Source organism: Gorilla gorilla, chromosome 11, assembly GCF_029281585.2.
Source record: "Gorilla gorilla gorilla isolate KB3781 chromosome 11, NHGRI_mGorGor1-v2.1_pri, whole genome shotgun sequence".
Classification (NCBI taxonomy): Eukaryota; Metazoa; Chordata; class Mammalia; order Primates; family Hominidae; genus Gorilla; species Gorilla gorilla.
In genome coordinates this window covers 98,270,665-98,295,292 of record NC_073235.2, presented here as the reverse complement: position 1 = coordinate 98,295,292, position 24,628 = coordinate 98,270,665, and the positions used below count along the sequence as shown (strand labels likewise).

At 35.4% G+C, this 24,628-nt stretch overlaps 1 protein-coding gene across 1 annotated transcript in view; it reads left to right on the top strand.

Moving 5' to 3' along the window:
• DNAH7 (dynein axonemal heavy chain 7) overlaps positions 1 to 24,628 on the top strand; it is a 331,737-nt gene that overhangs the window by 161,536 nt on the left and 145,573 nt on the right. The window contains exons 26-35 of the mRNA XM_004032984.5: positions 478 to 580; positions 701 to 828; positions 6,985 to 7,197; positions 9,716 to 9,814; positions 12,250 to 12,498; positions 15,671 to 15,820; positions 18,479 to 18,661; positions 19,026 to 19,202; positions 21,186 to 21,317; positions 22,646 to 22,870. Of these exons, the coding sequence (XP_004033032.4) occupies positions 478 to 580; positions 701 to 828; positions 6,985 to 7,197; positions 9,716 to 9,814; positions 12,250 to 12,498; positions 15,671 to 15,820; positions 18,479 to 18,661; positions 19,026 to 19,202; positions 21,186 to 21,317; positions 22,646 to 22,870 (1,659 nt within the window). The remainder of the gene's footprint in view (positions 1 to 477; positions 581 to 700; positions 829 to 6,984; positions 7,198 to 9,715; positions 9,815 to 12,249; positions 12,499 to 15,670; positions 15,821 to 18,478; positions 18,662 to 19,025; positions 19,203 to 21,185; positions 21,318 to 22,645; positions 22,871 to 24,628) is intronic.

Genomic DNA, 24,628 nt, shown 5'->3' with positions numbered 1-24,628 from the left:
TCTGTGAGGTAGCTGTGGGTTAGGACCGCAAACCAGGGCCTTAAACTGTGGTAGTTGGCTATTAAGGTGCTCAAACCACAAGGCAGTCTCACTGGCAACAGAAGTCATCTTATTTAGATGGTTATTATAACCTATGCTATAAAATCCATGTGGAGTAAGCAAGTAAAATCAACTTGTAAATAAAAAGCAGGAAAGGCTTTGAGATTATAGGTGTATGTCTAAATGCTAAAAAAAAAAAAAAAAAACGCAGAAAGGAGAAAAATGTTAATTGGAAAATTTTCCAATTGATCAAACTCTTTTATTCATGCAGAATAATGAATTGATAATGAAAAAATCAGCTGTCTTTAAAGATAAAGGCGAATAAGCAATTTCTTTGACAGGATATTAAATCCTTGAAAAGATCAGGTGAAAATACAACATTTCAGTGCAATATTGAATCAGATAAAGTCAAAAATTTTCATTACTCTTTTCTCATAGGGACTGTTATCTTGTGGAGCCTGGGCTTGCTTTGATGAGTTTAACAGAATTGATTTGGAAGTACTCTCTGTGGTTGCTCAACAAATCCTTACTATCCAAAGAGGTAATGGACTAGTTTGTCTTTGCATTATGTGAAAATAAAAGAAATATGAGAGGTAGTGAATGGCACAGCTCATGTTTATATGTGGTATTACTAAGTCATTTCATTCCTGATTACCTACAGGTATTAATGCAGGTGCTGATATACTGATGTTTGAAGGAACTGAACTAAAACTTGACCCCACATGTGCTGTCTTTATAACAATGAACCCTGGGTATGCTGGGCGATCAGAACTGCCAGATAACCTGAAGGTATGGAAGGAGTTATTATATAATCTATTTCTTCTCTATAATTTAGAAAGTTGATATATGAAAAGAGCTGGGCGTGGTGGCTAAAGCCTATAATCCTAGCACTTTAGGAGGCTGAGGTGGTGGGAGGATCACTTGAACTCAGGTGTTTGAGACCAGCCTGGGCATAGTGAGACCTTGTCTCTTAAAAAAAAAAAAAAAAAAAAAAGAAAGAAAATATTTTAAAAGTGTGTGTGTGTGTGTGTGTTTCTGTGTGTATGTGAAAAGAAAGAATATGCTATCCTTGAGTTTATGTAAAATATTTTGTTTTAGCTATAATGTTTTAGAAAATTGTTTTAGAAAACAATTTTTAAAGCTTTGAGTATTTTTACAGAGTAAATATCCACACCAGGAACAATTCTCAAAATATTTTATTTTTAAAATAGTGCTAATTTTGAAAAATTACAAAATATAGAAAAATGCTAAGGGTGTACCCATTCTACTGCTTACTATAGATTGTGTCCCCCTACTTTTAAATGCCTTTTTACAATGCTGGAAACGCACTGTTGTGTATGCTTGGTAGGTTTTTTTCACGTTAATATTATATCATGAGCACGTTCCCGTCTTTATAAGCATAATTCCAACTATTAATACATTTACTGAACTGTAGCTTACTTTTGGACATTCGGTTTGCTTTCAGTTTTCCTGCATTATAAATAATATCACAATGAGTAGTTTTTACTAAAGGCGTTTCTCTATTTTGAAATATTTCTTTAGATGGAGTCATGGGACTAAGATATTTATTGCTAAATTGTGCTCCAAGACAGGTTGAAATGATTTTCATCCCATATCAGTTCTCAATTTTCATTGACACCCAGCATTAATTTTTTAATGAAAAAGAACAAAACACTTTCTTGAATTGACCAGACTTTACTTTAAAAAAGAAACACCATTTTCTTTGATTATTAGTAAAATATGACATTTTCCCCATATTTTGGTTAACCATTTTATATCCTTTTCTGATGAATTGCATATGTATGGCACATTTACAGACAGCAATGTTGAAGAATAATGCAATAGTAATTGTGGATCCAAAACCAAATCTCCTGACTAGATCCTATATTACTTCCACACTTCACATGCTTAGACTGACAGCTTCCCAGACTAAATGAGCAGTTTTTCTTTTCCACCAAAAAGACTTGACATGACTAATTGCTGCCAAGTGTTTTTGTATTTCCATTTCATGCCCCTTTATATGTTAAGTCTTATGTTTTAGGATTTTGCCTTAGTGAAGGAAGGCATGATTAACAAATGAAAAATGGTAAATCCTCTTCTATCTAAGAAACATTTTACAAGTTTTATTTGGCGTTTTCTTTTGGAAAGCCTTTCTTCTTGTTGTTGCAGTTCTTGTATTTGTTCGCTACGTTATTCATTTATTTGGTAGGATCAATCTGAGTATGTAAATTTGCAAACGTAGGAAAAGCAAAAATCTGTGAGTAGCTTGTTATAGAAAGCTGGGAGCCATTATTGGTTGAGTTTGTTAATGCCCTCTGCAGACTTTTCCATGGTTTTATTTACTGTGCAGGTTGAAACAGTGCTAACATATTCACCTGGTAGTTCTTGGGGATAATGTATTTTCCTTCTACATGAGGCCAAAAGCTGTTCTTAATTCTGATAGCTTCTCCTATTGTGCAGCCTTCTTGGTTCAAGCTTCTACAGAGCATCTGTTTTCAGGTATATATGGAAATACCAATTACCTAACAAGTCTGAAATGAAAGAGTTACATATTCCTTAAAAAATAATAAAAGCCTGATGGGGCCCAGAAAGTATCATTACCAGTTTTCGGAATCATTCTCAAAAACTCCCTCTTCTTCACCTGGTGATTCAGTCAGTCACCAAGCCCAGGGTTTCCATTTCACACAACTCCTACAATCCCTGCTGTACTGACCTGGTCCCCCTGCCACACCTTGCTGCTCCCTGCCTTCTGTCTTCTCCCATATGTCTTATAGCAATAGTTCACTTGTCATCAATTTCTTCTCTATTGAAATTCACTATAATGAATTCCCCATCACAGTGCTACCAGTGTTATCTATCAAAAGAAATCTAATCATATAATCTTCAACTTTAAAAAACTGCTGGGCTCCTTTTTGTCCATGGACTAAAGTTCAGATTTCTTAGTACAATCTACAAGAGCCTTGGCATAAGGACTCAGCTGCATCTGTCCTGCCATTTCCCTGCCTCTGTCTGTTACACTGGGCCTCACTAGCCTCTGAAGGTCCCTTGCCTTTCTACATGCTATTTTCTCTCTCTCAAGTGCTCCTCTAGGCCTCCTCTTTCCTGTCTGACAAATTCATGGTCATCCTTTAAACTAGCAGTAAACGCTAAACATATGTACAGTTCAGATCTGACCTTCTGGGTGAAGTCCCTGGACTTGGCTGAGATTTATAGCTGAGTCCTGTCATGTGCATGTCCATGGGTTCTTCAGAGACTCTCCCATTAGGAGGAGTCTACTTGTAATTCCTGAGGCTTGAGTGATGGATTCTGTTTCTCCAGTTGTCATTGCCTTCTCTTTGCCTGGATCTCTGTGGTCAACTCCATGTAAACTTCACTGTTGGAGAGCTCTCACTCTGCCAGGAGGTATGTAGGGCAGCACTTATAGAGCTTCATTGTGGCCCTTCTTTGTTGTGTACCGCTCATAAATCCTTTTCCCAATAAACCCTGGGTATTAATCCTGCTACCACAGGTCACTATCCTTTTTCAGACATGAGTCAGGCACCAGTCCATGTCTCCTGAAATGCAGGAGTATCTACCAAGCTCTCACAGAACTTGGGTGTAGTGAGGAGGGTTGTGGGGACTCAGAGCATAACGACAGCTCCCTTCAAAGGGAATATTTTCACAACTCCTTCCTCTCTCAAGTATTTTGTAATCTACAAGTAGATGAGAGGGTTCAAGGTTGTAGACATTTCCTTTGCAGATTTTGTATATTGAGAAGATCATACTTACTGTAGTAACTGATGTATCATATCATACAGAAAGAGTCCCATTTTGACATCCTGTTACATTTAGACAAAATCTGCATAATAAAGCAATTTCTTAAATACATCTTCACTTTAGAGAAGCTATATTTTAGATTTAAACTATTCTGAAGAATCAGTAGTCAATGATCATTTTAGAATAGTTTGTTAGAAGCCACGGTAAAATAGACACATTCTAGATCTCCTAATGTCACAAAGCCAATAAAGTGATACATAGCTTTTCAGAGTATATGTAGGGTGAAACACTAATAGTATTGAGGGGAAAAAAACAAAGTAGATCCTAAATCCTCCATTTCATTAAACTAAAATCCAGCTTGTTCCTGAACAGATCAAAATATTTGTAAAATCGATTTGCAGTTCCTTAAAAGTAAATGGTAAAAAGTTATTGCTTGAATTTTTTTTATTGTACCAATATGTAGTCCTTTGAAAGCATGCTCCAGAAAGCATATACATTTCCTTATGTACCACCCCCCTTCTTCCACCAATAGAGCAGAAGCAGTAGAACAGCTATTCTTGATCATTTATTTTTGCTGAGATAAACATGAAGATTATGTTCACATGGATTACATGCACTGGAATTTGCTCAAGTCTTGGCATGTTACCTGGATCTGTACCCTCTTTGTTTTCACACTCAACAAACTATGTCACTGGTTAAGCTAGAATCCAATTTAATTTTTTTAACAAAGCACTAAATTATCTTCAAACTTACTGCTATTACCAACAAATTATTTCTGGTACATCCAAAATCGAACCACATTATATCTGTATGCTGCACAACCTGTTTGAGAATCACTGGTTTAGGCTTAAAAAATATTTCAATCAGGATGTTTTTCATTGTGTTAAGTATCATTGTTCAATCGTTGGTGGAGGACTCCTAATAAATGGAATATCATGATACCCCTTGACACTTGTTTACCTCACTTTATTTTTTGTTCTGCTAGTCAGAAATATGTCTGCTTCATCATTTTCCACAACCGTATTGCTAACAGTGCTAAGAGGTGAATAGGATATTTGTGAAGTAACTAGGGTGGTCAAAGGGAAACCTACAACACACAGTCCTGGATATTGACCTCAAACTAGTAGGAATTTGTGCTATTGTAGAAAAACTTTACCACCCTAACCCCATTGACTGGCTGACTGATTTGTTAATTCAGTCATTCTCTCTTTTATTCTTTAAAAAAGTAGTTGTTGAGAACCTACCCTTTAAAAGAGATACCAACTGTATAGCAATTCTCATGCTCTTGTTTCCCTGATGTGTGTAGTGGTTAGAACACTTGCTTAAGCTTTTTTATTTCAAGTTATTTGCTCAAATTATATTTTTTAAACATTTTATTCTTTCCATTCTTTAATGGTAACCTTATTGATAAAATAGCAGCACTATGGCCTCTAACTAGTAATTAACACAACACATTAGAAGGTTCTTACTTGATACAAATCTTCGAATTGTTCTCAACTTAGAAGAGTCATAACAGATCATTTAAACAAGATGTTCTTATTTTCTATCTACCTTGAGTTTTTGGTAATTCAACTAATTCCCAGAATGTACTTATGAACTATCTGACTATAATTGTCATTCACTAGAATAACTTCTTTTTCCCTTAGAATATTGCTGTCTTCCATATTTTGTACAAGAAAGCCATGTTTTAATACATGAGCTATCGAAGTGAGTCCTCATACATACTAATATTCTATACCTAAATTCTTATTTATTCTTTCAAAATATATTGTTTTCTATTTACTTACCATCAAAAACATCATATAACCTCAGTATTTTAAATATCATGAGAAAAAGTTATCTTTAAAATTTGTAAAATTGATTTATCTCTAATAATAATTGTGTATTACTTATTTCCAGTTTTCTTTCCTTTATTATGCTTGTTGAAAGACTGACATTGTGACTTCAGATTCAAAAAAGTTAAAAATATCTCAAAATGGATAATTTATCTAACACTAACATAATCTGGTAAACCTTAGATTATATAATGAAGTAGATCCCTGTAGAGCTTCGCTTGAAGCCAGGTCTCCCAACGTGGGGACACTCAGCAGCCCAGATGAGAAACCCAACTTTTGAACATCCTGGGAGAGTCTGAGGTTCTGTAACATGTTGCTTCCCGTGAAGAATATAATGTAATTGAAATTGAACACTTAGACGAAAAAGAATTGATACAAAAAGCTAATGATATATTTATTATATACACAACAGGAAATTGATTTTTTAAGTTGCTTTTTATCTATATGATTTGAACATTAAAATTTATTTTATATTTTCAGAAGCCAGGAATTTGTCTGTTTATTTGTTTACTTTTTAAACTTCCAGGTCAATGATTTTTTTATTGAAGTATGATTGACAAATAAATGTCATACATATTTAAGGTGTACAATGTGATGTTTTGATATACATATACATCGTGTAACAATACCCCTAATCAAGCCAATCAACTTACCCACCACCTCACATATATACTTTTTCTGTTTTCTTTCTGTTGGTAACACTTAAGATCTACTCTCTTAGCAAATTTCAAGAATATAATACATTATTATTAATGGACTATGAACATTAAAATTTAATGCTATTGTAGAAAAGGTATAAAGTCATAACATTATGAAATAAAGAGCATGGTTATCTTTACAATGGTCTTTTTATTTATTTTAGTTTCCTAACCTCTTTATTTATATATTTTTGCCTTTTAAAATTATTCTTAATGACATATAATAATTGTATATATTTATTGAGTAGAGAGTGATAGTTTGATGCATGTAAACAATGTGTAATGATCAAATCAGGGTATAGTGTATCACCTCAAATATTTATCATTTATTTGTGTTGGAAACATTGAAATTCTTCTCTTTTAGCTATTTAAAAATATAGAATAAATTATTTTTAACTATAATCACCCCACAGTGCTACAGTACACTAGAATTTATTTCTTTTATGTACCTGAAATTTTGCATTTGTTAACCAGCCTCTCCCCATTGCCCCACCTCACCTTTCCCAGCCTCTAGTTACCACTATTTTACTCTCTACTTCTATGAGATAAACTTTTCTAGCCTCCACATATTAGTGAGAACGTGTGGTATTTATCTTTCCATGCCTAGCTTATTTTATGATGATCCTTTTAAAAGTAACTTTTCTACCTACCTATAGGCTCTCTTTCGGACAGTAGCAATGATGGTACCTGACTATGCCATGATTGCTGAAATAGTCCTGTACTCCTGTGGGTTTGTCACTGCTCGACCACTGTCTGTAAAAATTGTGGCTACGTATCGCTTGTGTTCAGAGCAGCTGTCATCTCAACATCACTACGACTATGGAATGAGAGCCGTGAAGTCAGTTCTTACTGCTGCTGGGAATCTGAAGGTAGAGAACACAATATTTCTTACTTGTAAATTTCGTATTTGTAGATTTCCAGCCTAATGGGTCTTCACAGAATTCCAATAACTTGTTGGTTTCATTAATTGATTGAAAAAAATCAATTATTACACCAAAAATGTATTATCTTGTACACATGAAAAAAGAAATTTTATAATGATTTGTAAAACCTTACACATGTAATTCTTAGTGATTTGAGTTCTGTTTCATTAATGGGGTACTACCAAGGAATAAAATTGCTTACTCCTGAGAAATGTTTTGAATGCTCTCAGTCTATATAAACATATAAACAAATATAGCATTAAATGAAATAAGTATAATAAATATACACAAAAGATTCTAAATATTGTCACTTATTATAATTACACAATTGCAGCCAACTGTGGACTAGCAGTAATAGATTTGCAGTATGATGTTTACCTTCAAAATGGTCTAAATTGTAACTGTAATATATGAAAGCCCAAATACTTTAAGCTTTGGTTGACTTTTCATTGAGAGTATATTGTAGAACCATGAAATATAACTGTACATTAGTTAGTTCTTTATGAAATCAGATAGGCTTAGTTAATAGAAAAATGCAAAATGTGACCTTGGAGTTTGCAGAATTTTCACATTCATGATTTGTAGAAGATACAGATTTTAAATTATATCCTATGTGATTAAGAACAATAGGATGCATTTTTATCTTCCATAATAATGTTATCAAGAATTCTGATATATAGAGGTGATACTCTATTTCACATTAGCCTGACATAACTTCAAGTCATTGTTTGTTGCAATAAACAAAAGGGACTAGAGGCAACAATTTGTATTAAGTTGGCATGTCAGGATTAGATTGTGGTCAGATAATGGGAAGGATAATGCATTGTCCTAGTGTATGTCATCACTGAAATCTTGACTATGGAATTGAGCTATTAAAGTTATGCAGCAAATGAATCCTGCAAATGAATTCTATCATTCTTTTTCAAAGCTAATATAGAATTGTTGAATGTTCTGGCCTGAATATTTTGAAGCTTGTTTCTATTATAGCAAGAAACAATTTAAGCATTTGCTTTAAAATAACAGCCTCTCAAAGAACAAAAGAGACTTCTGACACTGCATAATTGATGTGCAGTTAGATTGGTCCAAAAGCAAAATCCAGATCAACAGGACATGCTCTGTCATTGGGGAACTCGAGTTTCAGAGACTGACTCTGACTGCTAGGCATCACACACTTTGTAAGGCTGAAGCTAATTAAGTGAGAATATGGCATTTATTAGGCAGAGAGATTCTAGAGAAAAGGGAGAGGGTTCTGGAAAATTATATGCATGGTGGTAGGAGAAGCTTTGGAGTGAGATGTTGAATAATGTATTAAAGTTGGAAGAAATAATTCTGAGTTTGGATTTTTGTAAATTCATGTGAACGTTATTATAGGTATGAGTAACAAGTTAAGAGTTCAACCAGATTTGTAGTAAACTTTGGGTACACTACAAATATTTTGGAATCTGATGTGAGTTTTCTTAAACACACTTTATTAAACTAACTTAGCGCATGACCAGCCGTCTCCACTGTCTCTGTGGAACTTGCTAACACGTGGCGTTCTGGGCGTGCAGCCAGCAGCATCCCCTGCTCTGCCCTTCCACTTCGGCTTCCGTCAGATGAGCTGCATTCCTTACTCAGAGCCGGTTTGCTTGTTCTTGAACCTTTTTGAAGCCGCTTGGACACGTTACTGTTATTATGTCATCTAACTGCATGGTGCGAAAACTGATGATATATAAGCATAGAAAGAAGGAATTTTTTTCCTGTGAAAACAAAGTTCATGTTTAAGAAAGATTCAATAAAGATGAAATGCTAAAATTTTGACTTTGAATAAGATGTTGATAAGAAGTGTGTATAAAACCGAAGAAAAAGTTAAAAATTTATCAGAATGATACACTTAAATTATATTACAAGTATCTTTGAAGAGCACTGGCCTCTTTAAAAAACAAAAACAGAACACAACAAGATAGAATAGATGATGTGTTATTGATGCTTTTGGAAAAAAAAATTGTGCCTAACTGTATACGCAGAGAAAAGGCCTTGGCATCAAAATATGGGAAAATTAGTGAATGTTTATATGTTTTAAATTTAAATGCTTCTTTTCAAAATGATTGCCCACTTTTAATAATTTTCATTTGACCAATCTACTGCTAGTCATGAATACATGCAGAGAACAAGCAAGCTCTACCCAATATAAGGGATGGCAGCTGCCAAACTATATTTAATTCATGTTAATACCTCTTTACTTAGCATATCTGTGAAAGGGTAGTTAGTTTAACTTGTATTTTTATTATAAACTAGTAAAAAAAATACAACAAGTTTAAATGTCAGTTTCTAAAATTCATAACAATCCAATATAATGAAAGAAGAGCTGCATTTGTTTAAACTGAGTACAGGGTCTGTAGGTTTGTGTGTATGCGAACACGGAGCGGGTAGGTGCTGTTAGCAGATGCAGATATCCTCATGAGTGTATTTTTTTTTTTTTTAGCTGAAATATCCAAATGAAAATGAAGAAATTTTGCTGCTAAGATCTATCATTGACGTAAATCTGCCAAAATTTTTATCCCATGATTTACCACTCTTTGAGGTAAGAACATTCATTATCCCAATGCATCAAAACTCTTATAATAATGTATTTATCACATGTCTAAGGTTGTGAAGCTCCCACTATGGAAAACAATGACACAGTACAGAGAAACGTAGATAATTCCATATTTTATTTGAAGTGTGTTTAGCTAGCTTTGTCACTTTGAGAACTTTCAACAACTTGGGATTTTAAAATAGTACTTTTAAGTTTGTTACTGCAGAAAATAATGGGCACATGAAAGTTACAAAATATTTGCTTATAAATTCCACTAGAATGTAGGCTCTGTAAAGAAAAATAATTGGTCTAACACACCACTGAATCCCTAGCACAGTATAGATATAGTGAATGCTTGTTCAACTAATGACTGAAGAAATAAAATAAATATGCTTAATTTCCTTAAATGAGATGACTTTTATGAAATTGTTTTTTATGATAACATAAGAACTAAGCTTAATAATCTTATTATAATTTAAGATTATGAGTAATTGAGAGGAAGTATTAGAATAATGGTTAAAGTTTTCATAATATCCTTCGGTGTCATTCTTTTCCTCTTCTCCATACCAGGTAGAAGAACTCAGAGGGGTAGTGAGTGCCTCCTAAATGTTAGATGTTGGACTAACTTACGCTGTCTTGGAATTCAGGCAGTTAGCTTGCAGTGTGTTACATATTTCCAGATATAGGAATCTAGTTTCATTCTTCTGCATATAGTTATCCAGTTTTCCTAGCACTGAAGATATTGTTATGTCCTGGGGAAGGGGAGAAGAGATGCTGTTGCTAGTATTGTCCAGTGTCATTAGCTACCGATGGCAACCATGTCTCATCATTCTGAAAAGAGCTTTACTTAGTATTTAGAGTTGACATGCAAATATATTATGGAGCAAATCAACAAGGAAAGAGTTCAGATTTTCTCCTTAAAGTTTTCCCTCAATTTGTTTAGTACTAGTGCACTGTACAGATTTTCCAGGAGTAAAACCTATGTTTATTTTCAGAATATGGAAATATGCCTCACTAGATGTATTGTCATGCAGTTGTATATTCATTCAGCAAACATTTATTAAGCAGTATTTCTCAAGTGGAGGTGAGGAGTGAAGTCCACTTGCTTCTACGCTGCCATTTTTGAACTAGAAATCAGGACTCCAACTTTTTAACTTAAAAATAACATGAAACTAAATGTAAAACCTCGAGCTCTAACATTTCTGCAGAAAACCTTTGTGACTTTGTGTTAGACAAAGATTACTTAAGTACAATACCAAAAAACACAATCCATAAAAGAATACATTGACAAAATTGAAAAAAAAAACTACTCTTTGAAAGACACATAAGAAAATGAAAGACAAGATCAGGAAAAATATAAACATATGGCCTAAGCGCAGGTAAAGAAGTTACTCATTGGAAAATACAAATCAAAACCATCTCAAAATATCACTGCACAGCATGGCTAAAATTTAAAAGATGGATCATACCTAATATTGGAACTTTTATACATGGCTAGAGGAACATGACTTAGTACAACCACTTTAGAAAACAGTTAAGCAGTTTCTTAAAATGTTCAACACCTATCCACCATATTCAGGTTACTCCATGTCTCAGTATTCACCCAAGGGAAATGAAAGCATTTGTTCATACAAATTCACACACAAATGTTTGTAGTCACTTTATTTGTAGTAGCCTAAAACTGGAACAGTGAAAATGCACATCAGTAGGTGAATAGATTTAAAAACTGTAGCACTTTGTTACGGTGGAATATTACTCGGCAAAAAAAAGAATAAACTATTGATACCTGCTGTGACATGTTTGAATCTCAAAATATTTATGCCATGTGAAGGAAGCCAGAGGGAAAAAGTAGTATGCATATGGTCTAATTTCATTTATATTAAAGTCTAGACAATGCAAATAAAAATTGTAACCAAAAACAGATCAGTGGCAATCTGGGGATGGAGGTAGGAGGCAGCAAGGAGAGGAGGGAAGGAGGATTACAAAAGGTTACAGGAAACTTTTTGAGAGTGATGGATATGTTAATTATCTTGGTTATTTTGACGGTTTTATTTATGAAATTTTATACTTTAAAATACTGCCACCTATAGTCCCAGCTACCCAGGAGGCTGACGTGGGGGATGGCTTGAGCCTGGGAGGCGGAGGCTGCAGTGAGCCATGATCGTGCCACTGCACTCCAGCCTGGGCAAGAGCCAGACCCTGTCTCAAACAAAACAAACCAAAACAAAAACTGTTTGCAAAACGAACATCATAAGGATCACAATTTAAAAACTGAAGAAAAGAAAAAAATACACGTTTGTGTATGTGAACTATTCCTCTATAAAGCTGTTAAAAATATTGTTGAACTATTATTATCTAATGGCCCTATTTCCATCAATACAAAATATGTGTATTTAATATAAATATATAAAATGTAAATCCTTCAAATCATCTATCATCAGGGAATTACTTCAGATTTGTTTCCTGGGGTAAAATTACCAAAACCAGATTATAATGATTTGCTGGCAGCTATCAAAGACAATTGTGCCTCCATGAATTTGCAAATGACTGCATTCTTTTCCGAGAAGATTCTTCAAGTATATGAAATGATGATTGTGCGTCATGGTTTTATGATTGTTGGAGAACCATTTGGAGGAAAAACTAGTGCATATCGTGTCTTAGCTGGAGCACTAAATGATATATGTGAAAAGGCAAGTATATTATTAATGCATTAATTTATTTATAATTGACTTTGTGCAAGGTAGAATGTACCATTATTTTAAAAGATGCATTCAATATGGCAACTTAAAATCATGAGAAAAATGAGTCAAAGAGAAAATAAAGTTTTAGAAAAGTAAAATGAAGCAAATAGGAAGTTCAGCATATAAAGGGTATGCCACAAACTTGCTTTCAACCTTTTATTTCTTTTTTTAAAAAAATTATTAAAGTAATACATGTCTCTTGTAGAAAAAAGTCTGAAAACAGAAAAATCTGAAGGTTTTACTGTAATACTTTCAGAGGAGTCTTTTTTATTTTCTAGATAGATTTGTAATGCAAGCTTCTGTTATTGGCTGCTAGTGGTATTGAACTGAAGTGTGTGTGTGTGCATATGTGCACACATATATAATGACACATTCAGAATTCTTATACACATCACATTTTGATTGACTTTGAAATGCTGAAGGAGTGGGGCTGTTTTAAATACTTTAACTAATATTGCATTTCTATTTACCTCTCCTTATAGATATTTCAAATAGTTTTCACTTTATAAATTTCAATGTTCATATCCTATATGAGGTTTGTGATGATTATATCTTTACTTGAAGAGTCTCCCCTTCAATCAATATGAAATTACTTACTTTTCTGTTATTTGTTGTGATCTACTTTGTCTAATTTCAATATTGCTACCCCTACTTTCTCCCTGTATGTATATTTGCCCATGTCATTAATTATATCCTTGGGTGTCACTGTGATTTACTTTCTATAGAGAATAAATAGCTTGACTTTTGTTTTCTACAGGTCAGTGGTCTTTATCTTTTCAAAGATAAGTTTAAAATCATTTGTATTTATTACACAAACTGATATGCTACTTATTCCTGCCATCTGTTTCTTCTGCTTTTACACTTTCATGCTGTTTTGTTTCTTTACTTCCCTTCTCTTTTTTCTTCCATTTTTTCACTTCTTAATTGTCTTCTGCATTCTTTATCTTATTTATGGCTCATTTGTATTTTTCCTGTTTTGTTATTTTATTGTCATAGGAACTGATCTTTTATATATATATACATATATAAAATAAAGTCTCGAAAAGAACCCAACAGGTCACTGCTCAAAGAGTAGAAGGAGATGAAGATATAAGCATGTATTCTGGTCCACTTGTAAAGTCTAAATGGCTCATTACCAGGGAATTCTAAGGGTGACATTGTGATTATGTCATAGGGCAGTCTTCCTTAGCCAGCCAAGCTATCGCTTCACACTAGCCTTGCTGCATTTAGGATAGAAACTTTTCTTTGGTGACAGCAACCTTGTTCTGATTAAGAAGATAATAGAGATTTCCTATACTTCTTAATTTAGGAAGATACATTGTTATCGCCTTCCTGGGCACACAAAAGAAAGCAAAGATATTGAGCTTGTTTTATTGTTTAAGATTACTATTCTGGGCCGGGCACGGTGGCTCACGCCTGTAATCCCAGCACTTTGGGAGGCTGAGGCGGGCGGATCACAAGGTCAGGAGACTGAGACCAACCTGGCTAACATGGTGAAACCCTGTCTCTACTAAAAATACAAAAATTAACCGGGCGTGGTGTCGGGTGCCTGTAGTCCCAGCTTCTAGGGAGGCTGAGGCAGGAGAATGTCGTGAACTCGGGAGGCAGAGCTTGCAGTGAGCCGAGATCGCACCACTGCACTCCAGCGTGGGCGACAGAGTGAGAAGATTACTATTCTGCCAGGAGTGGTGGCTCATTCCTGTAATCTTGGCCCTTTGGGAGGCCAAGGCAGGCGGATCACTTGAGCCCAGGAGTCCTAGACCAGCTTGGATAAAAGTAGAAACCCTGTTTCTACTTTAAAAAAAAACACAAAAAATTAGCTGGGCGTGGTGGCATGTGCCATGTGTAGTCCCAGCTACTCAGGAGGCTGAGGTGAGAGGACCACTTGAGCCCAGGAGGCTGCAGTGAGCCGAGATTGTGCCACTGCACTCCAGCCTGGGCTACAGAGTGAGAGCCTATCTCAAAAGAAAAAAGAAAAAAAAAAAAAGGTTAATATTCTCACTTTTTTTTTTGTTTCAGTTTGGTAGTTTGTGTCCCAAGCTCGGGAGTGCCAGGCAGAAGGCAATATTAGGAAGAGTTGAACTTGTTATGTTTTTATATATAAAAAATAAATGATTGCCAATAGGTGGAGCACAGGATTTTTAGGGGAGTGAAAGTGTTCTGTATGGTACTATAATGGGGGATAATGATACTACACACTTGGCAAAACCCATATAATTATGCAACACAAAGAGTGAACCCTTAGTATAAACTATAGACTTTAGTTAATAGTAATGGATTAATATGAATTCATCAGCCATAACAATGTACCACACCAATTCAAGATGTTAATAATAAGGAAAACTGTTGTGTCTTGGTAGTGGAGAGAGTATCTGGAATCTTTGTACTTTCTGCTCAATTTTTCTGTAAACCTTTTTTTAAAAAGCCAGTTAATTAAAAAAAAAAAAAAGATTATGTCCAAAGGGCATTAATATCTCTTGTAATGCCATAGACCAGCTTTCAGGGTTTTGGGTAAAATTGACAATTTACCAACATTAACTTTTTCACTCCACAAGAAATAGACATTTCTGTATATTTAGATCTTTTAATTTTCTCTCAGAGGTTGTTTTGTAGCAGGGGTCAGCAAATTACAGTACATGGGCCAAATTCAGCCCCAAGCCTTTTTTCATAATGCCAATAAACTTAGAATAGTGTTAACATTTTAAACATTTGTTAATTAAAAAAAGAAAACATAGAAGAATATGTGGCAGACGATATGAAACTTGCAAAGCCTATATAATATTTACCATCTTATCCTTTACAGAAGAATTTGCCAACCCATTTCGTAGTTTAAGATATGTAGATCTTGCACAACATTTGCTAATTTCTTCCTAAGTATTTTGTGAGCTTTTAAATACTATTGTGAATGTTTTTTAAATTTTATTTTTCAATCGTTAATTAGCATTGTGTATAGATAATATAATTGATTTTATATATTGACCTTGTATGCTGGAACCTTGTCAAATTCACTACTTCTAATACTTTCTTTGTAGATTCCTTAGGATTTTCTGTATGTGCAATAATGTTTTCTATGAATAAAGACAGTATTCTTTACATAAATAAATGTTTTTTTTTCATGAAGGGGCTAATGGAAGAAAACAAAGTTCAAATAACTGTTTTAAATCCTAAGTCTGTCACCATGGGCCAACTGTACGGACAGTTTGATTCAGTGTCCCATGAATGGTCTGATGGGGTCCTTGCTGTCAGTTTTAGAGCATTTGCCTCTTCAGTGGTAAGTTCTAACACTTTCACATGCATATCTTAAAAGGTTAAGTAAGATATTTATTTCTGACCAATTTCTGATTTTTTTTTCAAACAAACTAATTGTATCTATAGATTAAGATATTTATTTAAAACACAGTACTGGATATTCTGGCAGTTTTTCTGTGAAGAAAAATGTCAGCACCTACAAAAATGCCAGAGACCAAGCTCCTTTACCCTGGAGGAATACAGAAGAGAGGGTAGGAAAAAAAAAAGGACAGGGCAAAGTATTTCTGGTTATTTCCTCCGAAGTGAGATGAACTAAAAATGAGAACATCTGAATGACATGATCCTTTTGCCTCTTCAGTAATGTTCTTCCTCCACCCACTCTTTGGGCTGCTGCTATTGTCATGCCTGCTAATTGTTAGATATACGCCAATGCTTAGAGAAGAAATTGCACACCTTTGCACAATGATGTCTTAAAGTTCCCACTTTTCCTTTAGCATATTAGAAAGAGAATGACTGCCTTGTGGAAAGCAGAGGAGACAAGTGGCTTGCCAGCTGCTCCTGGCTGTGAATGGAGAGTGGGCACTTACCCACTCCTGGCTTATTCTGCTGCCCACTCTCATAAAAAGAATCCGCAGACCAATACATATTAACTTGGTTGCCATATTTTAGCAGGTTCTGCAGAGCATGTGGTTATACGGGAGACAGCTTGCTAAAGCTGGTAGTATAGGAAAAGGGGCCTAGGCTCAGGACATTTAAGTTGTTTATCAAATCATTCTTTTTATAAGTGTTTTCTTTCTTCTGACTACCATACATTCTAAACTTGATGCTGTCTACCCACTTAAGGACCTAGCAGAGCATGACTCATGAGTCAGGTAATAATGGATAAAACGTGAAATCTCAGCTCTGCTCTTATTGCTGGAAAGACCTTAGGCAATGAGTGACATAAGGACTGACTCTCATGGGGCAGAGATCTTCTCCAAAGTCAAGTGTTACTAGTAATTTCAAGGATAAAAGAAATTGTAGGCACAGGTGAAGCAGACAGAGCTCTGGAACCCTTGATGTGGCTTCTTAGGTCCTCTCTTGCCACAATGGAGGCACTCTGGCTCAGAATAAGAGATGAAGTCACTAGATAATATATACAGTTATATTATTTACACAGAAATAATCATGAGATACCTCTATTTTATACTTACAACTTACATTACGTTTTTCAGGAAGCTATGTCCCACAAATACTGAGTCTCAGGGAGTTTAAGTAGTTCACCTGAAGTCCACAGCTCATAAGTAGTAGAGTAAAATGAAAAGTGAGGTCCTTGAGACTGTGAAGCCCAAGGTCTCGCCATTGCACGGTAGTGTTTCCCAAAGTGATGCATAACAGGCATGGGAAGCCCACAGCAGAAGAGGAAGCTGATCTCAAGATGATCACCGAGCTGTGGCTCTTCCTTGCTTCCTGAACACAGCTAGAAGTGGCCTCTGAGTGTGGGTGTGGGGTGGCTTGAGCCTGAGACAGACCCATTCTCTTATAGATTAATGCAGTTGGCTGCAGGGACTGAGAACGTGCTAATATGGATTCAAATCCTTCACCACTTCAACTTGAAATCATATTTGCTGAAGGAAAAGCAAGGAATCATTGGTGTATACAAAAAAGGTTGAATTATAAGGATCTGAAAAGGAGAATCAGTCTCTGTACACTCTGGCTAATACCTGGCTACTGTTTCATATCTGTTGAGCATTTACTATATTCTGGACAATGTATAAATATTTTCATATTTATTATATCATTGTGGGACTGTGAATGTTATACTGGTTGTAATTTTCTATACCATCAGGAAAGAGTTCAGCCCAAGTGGGTGTGTATACGTGTATGTATGTGTGTGAATTCATTCAGTGAAGGGGATAAGAAATTTGGTTTAGCACACAATGGTAATCAATTTGCATAAACATGGTACTATATAGAGTCAGATAATCTGAATAATTTTGTTTTTCCTAGAAAGTATTTTTTACTTATATTACTTTCTAAAACATGTTAATATATTTGAATTCAGAAACATCGATCAAGGGCCAGGTGCAGTGGCTCATGCCTATAATCCCAGCATTTTGTGGGGGCAAGGCAGGTGGATCTTGAGCTCAGGAGTTCAAGACCAGCCTGGGCAACATAGTGAAACCCCATCTCTACCACAAGAAATAAAAAATTTAGCTGGGTGTGGTGGTGCGCACTCGTGGTCCTAGCTATTTGGGAGCTGAGGCAGGAGGATTGCTTGAACCTGGGAGTCAAAGACTGCAGTGAGCCATGATCACCCCACTCTGCCCTCCAGCCTGGACAACAGAGTGAGACCCTGAAAAAAAAAGAAAAGAAAGAAAGGAAGGATGGATGGAAGGAAGGGAGGGAGGGAGGAAAGAAAGGAAGGAAGGAAGCAAGGGAGAAAGAATCTTAAGAAAAGATGACATATGTCTGTCTTGTCCATGGCATGTATAGTATAGGCTTCTTTAGTGATACATATTATATACATCTGTGCACACACACACACATAGTAATCTTTATTCAAAAAGTGCTTTTACGTTTTCATGATGAAATTAATCCTAGTACTTATATTTTAAAATTTTGAAATAATATTATTGAACTGTTTCTTTATATTATCATCATTACGTTTTTGCCCTCTGTTCACATATGCATGAAACAGACTCCAGATAGGAAATGGTTAATTTTTGATGGCCCAGTAGATGCAGTGTGGATTGAGAATATGAACACTGTGCTGGATGACAACAAGAAGCTATGTCTGATGAGTGGGGAGATAATTCAGATGTCACCACAAATGAATCTAATTTTTGAGCCAATGGATTTAGAAGTTGCTTCCCCTGCCACTGTAAGTTCTCCATTTTGACATCTTTTTATAAATTATAAAATGTTATAAATGCATGTATTTGCTTAGTACCTTTGACTTTAAACAAAAAATATTAGCAGAATTTCTTCTAAGAGCGATCCGTGATTCTCAAAGTACAGACGTTATCTGTTGACATACCTTGACAAATTTAGTGGTCAGGATGTTTTTCTCTTGGTTTAGGACTATTTGGTAAAGTCAGACACAAAAATCGACATCATGAAATTATATAATATTAAGCTTCCCCCCGCCCAAGACTTTGCTGAAGGTTATAAAAAATCAGAGGTGCCAAATCATATTTATTTTATAAGCATTATTACCCTGATGGTAACCAATTATGGCTTTCCAGGTTTCCAGATGTGGCATGATTTACATGGAGCCTCACATGTTAGGCTGGAGACCACTGATGTTGTCCTGGGTGAATCTGTTACCTGCGTCAGTCAGTGTTATTCAAAAGGAATTTATAATGGGCTTATTTGACAGAATGGTCCCTGTTTCGGTTGAATTTATTAGAAAGCATACAAAGGTAAGGGAAATGAGAATTTTAAGATTAAAAAATAAATGGAAAACTCAAATTAGACTTACATATCAGTTTTAATGTCTGTTTTTATTATCAGCTAAGAGATTTTAAATCAAAACCTTTTGATTAAATTAAAAATTTAAATTAGAATTCATACAGTTCACTAAAAATATTTCAAATGAGGTATATTGGTGCTACTCTTTTCTCTCTAAAAAAAAGAGAACTCAAAGGCCCGCATAACCATGTCAAAATGTTATTTCTTTTTTCTGATGGGCTATTGCATTTTAAATAATTTCCATTATTACAATATTATTTATTATCCAAAGTTCCTAAAATAAGCCAGTCAGTCCATGGTAGAAGGACTGGAAAGAGGTCCCAAAGTAGGCAAATTCATTTTTCTTTCTTTCAGTACACACTGGGGAGGGGAAGAGGAGGGAGGGGGATGGTGGGAGGGAGGAAAATGACAAGGAAATGGGAATCTCCTGCCTCTGAGAGTTGATGAGCTTCAGCGAGGCTCTTAAACTCTCTCTAGCTGGAAATTATGGAGCAAGAATGTTTAATTTCTGCTTTGGGAGATGCTGACCAAAGGTCTTTTAGAATGACTTTGGCCCTGGAGCAAATGTAGGGAAATAGGGTTGATAGTTCTCTTGATGTTGAAGATATAACAAAAAATCTTGAGGCAGAAGTTTAGCTCAAGGTACAGATTTGGAAAATGGACTTTAAAACCATGTTAATGTAGATTACCTAAAGAAAAAATCCAGAGAAAAAAAGAAGAGAGCAAGAGATAGAATCACAGGTACATGAGTGACTTAGACAAGAGAGAGGAAAGAGGGAAGAACATCTGAAGGAAGTGATGTGTCTTCCGCCCTGCTCTTTCAAGAAGTTTGGCTGTAACTGAAATATGTTGTAGATATGAAGTAATCATGTTTCAAAAACAGTTAACATGTATGAACTGAAGTCATAATAAAATAAGTTTCAGGGCCTTTATGGGGTTTTTTTCCAGCATTGTCAGAGAATTTAGATAATACAAATAATAAACGAATTTTCTATATAACTGAAACATCCTTTCTATAGGAAAGCATGACACTTATAATGCAAGCTTTTCAAAATGTGCTGTGCACTTCTGTTATTTCTTGAAGAAATTATGAATGCCTGTTATTTACTATGTAGTAATAAGTATCTGTTTTATTTGTAATGATAACTATTTGTATTTTAGTGTTGCATCAGTAATACTTAGTCCCACACTTAGAAACTCAGCTGTCATTTCTGATGTTTCTACTGGGGTGGCAACTGAACATGAAGTCACCTGCCTCTAATCTTCAGGGAGTCTGTCTCAGAGAGTTAATTTTTACTTGTTAATCACCAAACAATGTGACTTGGCAATTGGAAGAGAGCTGCGTGGGGAGAAGACAAACGCCTATGAGAACTTGCTATATGCTACATGGTTCTAGGAGCATTACACGTTATTTCATTTATTTTATAAACTATCATGGTGACAAGCAAAAGAGTAAAGTGCACGACAAGTTCAGCACTCCAGCAAGGTTTTTGAGGTCTCCAAGACTTGGAATTGTATTTCATAGTGATGAGTTTACCATGAGTATTGCTGTGGCTTATACATATGCTCTAAAATGGATTTTACTTATTAAGCATATTAGATATAGAAATTAACTGCCTTCTCTGAAATTTTTTTAGTGTTTTTATTTATAAAATTAGTATACCATGGAATCCATATCTTAAATTAACTGCACATGTAACAGCAATTTTTTAAAACTTGAGAATTGATACGAAAGTTTAAAGAGTACCCACCACCTAAATGTAACATCCAGTTCTCCCAAGTGAATTGTAATAATAGTACCTACTCATAGATAGTATGAATTTAAAATTATTACTACCTGTTAAAATTAAATGAGCTTAATAAATATTAGCTGGGGCTATTTTAGCTATTACCTAATTTAAATTGTTTAGTCATTTTTCTTACTGACTTTTCAGGAATTATCTCCTACTTCCGATACAAACTTGGTCCGATCCTTAATGAATCTAATAGACTGTTTTATGGATGATTTTGCTGATGAAGTCAAACTAAAGGAGAGAAATGATCGAGAAACTTACTCTTTGCTTGAGGTAAGGTCCGTTGCCTTCTGTATCCTGCTACAGAAAGACAGGTATCTACTGCTTTCCCCAAAGCTTCCTAATTTGTGAAACTCATTTTGCCGCTGAAGTTGGAGACTAGTCAACGGGTGGTAGCTGAAGAGTGAGCAAAGAGCCAGGCCCCAGATTCTGAGTGCTGGTGGGGAAGCTTCTTGTCTGGCAGTCATGATGCATCATGAGGTTTGGGCAGAGCCCAGTGATCACATCAGATCTGCTACTGAAATCTCAGGTCGTTTGACCAGCCTTAGAAATGATCCATTCCCAAAATGTCAGTGACCATTTTGGCAATGAGATTTACCGCCTTTCCAAACTAATTTATTGCTTTTTTTCCCTTGATTTTTCTTCCTTTTTTCATGAGATATAAATTATTTGTATGTGCGTGTGTGTATAAATATATATTTGGATTAAGGAAAGCAAGAAAATATGTAGGTAATCAATAAACCAATTTTTAAAATGGGAATAAAAATATCAGTAGACTTTGGATTTTTTAATGAAAATATTACTGCATTACTCGTGGTAGCACTTCTACTGTGGTCAATATGGTACTTGCTTAACTTATATGTTTTAAAAGAAATAAATTTTTAATTTAGTGTTGAATGGTTTCTGGAGAGAAAGTCTGTGAGTAAACTAGGAGTAGGTGAATAGGGTTGAAGTAGAGTCCAGAACTTTTATGAGCATAGTCCAGAATCTCTTGGCTTTGTACTTAATAAAAGACCTTGTTTTAAACAAGCAAACAGGCTTCCTACCTTATTGGTAGGTCTTGTCTTCTACTCTGTTTCCTCTTTTTGAGTCTGGAAAGAAGAAAGCTAGTATCTTTTGCTTGCAGAATTGCAATTCTAGTTTACACACTTAATGCTCAGATATTACAAATAAAATAATTTAAATTTGTTCTTCTTAAACCCACCATATCAAAATTTAAATAGAAAATGGATATGTAGGTTATTTGCCTTATTAAAGTGTGCCTTAATACCTTAATAATAAGTTATTTCTATGTTCCTTTTAATATCAAGCTGCTGTCATGTGTTGAAAATGTGAGATTTACTAGATTAATCATTCTGAAGTTTCACTATGGCCAGAATGTATACTTTGTTTTGTATCATCTTCTCTAAGATTTTATAAGACATGCGATTTGATTTTTAAAAACCCTTATGATTACAAAATCCTGAGATGACCTACTAATATATTTGAGCTTACGTGTTTCCTTTCAGAGATACTAATCTGGCTGATCTGATATGTAAGCTTCAAGGACAGATTAAAATTATTCTTTAATTGTTCTTAATCTTCTCATCTTTCCAATGCAGGGCATTTTTCTGTTTTCATTGATCTGGTCCATTGGTGCTTCTTGTACAGATGATGATCGATTGAAATTTAATAAGATTCTTCGAGAACTAATGGAAAGTCCAATTTCAGATCGAACTCGAAATACGTTTAAATTACAGAGTGGTACTGAGCAAACATCCTCAAAGGCACTAACTGTCCCATTTCCTGAAAAAGGAACAATTTATGATTATCAGTTTGTCACTGAGGTAAGAGTTCTGAAGCAAGATTTGCAGCTGCCAGCCTGGCAGAGTCCCCTCTCTGACACATAGCATATAATGGCCCTGTGGCCACCTTCATCATCACTATTTACCTTAAGAGACAGCATAGAATAGAGGAAGATGCACTGGCTTGAAGTCAGACACCTCTAGGTTTGAGTCCTAGTAAAGTCACTTTCTTTCTGTATAGCCATGGACTAGTTGATTTCTCTGAACATAGTTCTTTCCAATGATACTATGAGATAATAATATCTAATGGACCAGTTGCACTCATTAAATAGAATCACACGAGGCACATACTGTTTAAGGACAGCTGTTAGAAGTTCATGGTGCATGTTAGTATACTAGGCACTAAGAAGTCCTGTAGGAATCCAGCTGGTATAATCTTAATTCAGTGCTTCCCAAACGGATTTGAAAATAAAACTTGGGTGGTAGTGGCTTTTGTATAACAATTCCCACCCACAAGTATTGTACTGAGGACCAAGTTTAGGAATATATGTTATTTAAATATATACAGATTTAAGTACAATTGGGATCATACCACATTCCCAATGGGTAGCTTTATATCCTTCTTGTTTTCTTAATAATGAGAACAGCTTTCCCTTTCACTAATGTTTCTTCAGTAAACTTGCTTTCTAAAGTCAATTTCCTACCCTTGGACATTGGACTGTTTTTGTTGTTTTTACATTCTCACTTTTATAAGTACTACTATGGTAAATATTCTTAGATACAAGTCATTGGATACATATCTGATTATATCCTTAAGATAAATTTCTAGAAAAGGCATTACTGTATTGCTTTTTGGATTTTTATGGTTCTTGCAATGTATTGCTATGTCACCCCAAAAGGCGCGACTGTGCCCAACACAGCTATTTTTACTTTATTTAATTTCAAATTACTGATAATACCCTGCATTTTCAGGGTAGTTTACAGTTTATTAAGCTTTCTGCAATTATTTCCATTTCATTTTTCAACACCTTGGTGAAGTGGGAAGGATAAGATTGTTTTGCAAGTTTTGCCATTGAGGAAATGGGGCTCAGAGATTTAATGTGATTGTCCCAGCATCACACAACCTCTAAATAACAGTACATTTCAGCGTTTCTGATTCTTTTTTTTGGAGGGGGGGAGTGGGGACTGAGTCTCGCTGTGTTGTCCAGGTTGGAGTGCGGTGGCATGATCTCGGCTCACTGCAAGCTCCGCCTCCCGGGTTCACGGCATTCTCCTGCCTCAGCCTCTCCGAGTAGCTGGGACTACAGGCGCTCACCACCACGCCCAGCTAATTTTTTGTATTTTTAGTGGAGACGGGGTTTCACCGTGTTAGCCAGGATGGTCTCAATCTCCTGACCTTGTGATCGGCCCACTTCGGCCTCCCAAAGTGCTGGGATTACAGGCGTGAGCCACCGTGCCCGGCCAGGTTTTCTGATTCTTAATGGTTCCTTTCCTATACAGTATCAAAAGACACATGTTTGAAAAGATTATCAAGAATTCGGGAAAGGCATTATTTTCTTCATTGGTTCTAGAAATATTTCTTTGTAATACAATTTTCAGACTGATGTGAATTTAACACCCCGAAAAAAAAATTCTCTGCTGTACACACAGCCTTGTACCTGAAGATACAAGAATGAATAAAGCACAGTGCTAGCCTCAGTGAGTTCATAACCTCTTCAGATGACAGTCATGTGCCATTCTGGCCCAAGGAGTGCCATGCATCAAAGCTCGGGCCCAGGGAAGCGGGGTGGGGGGACCAGC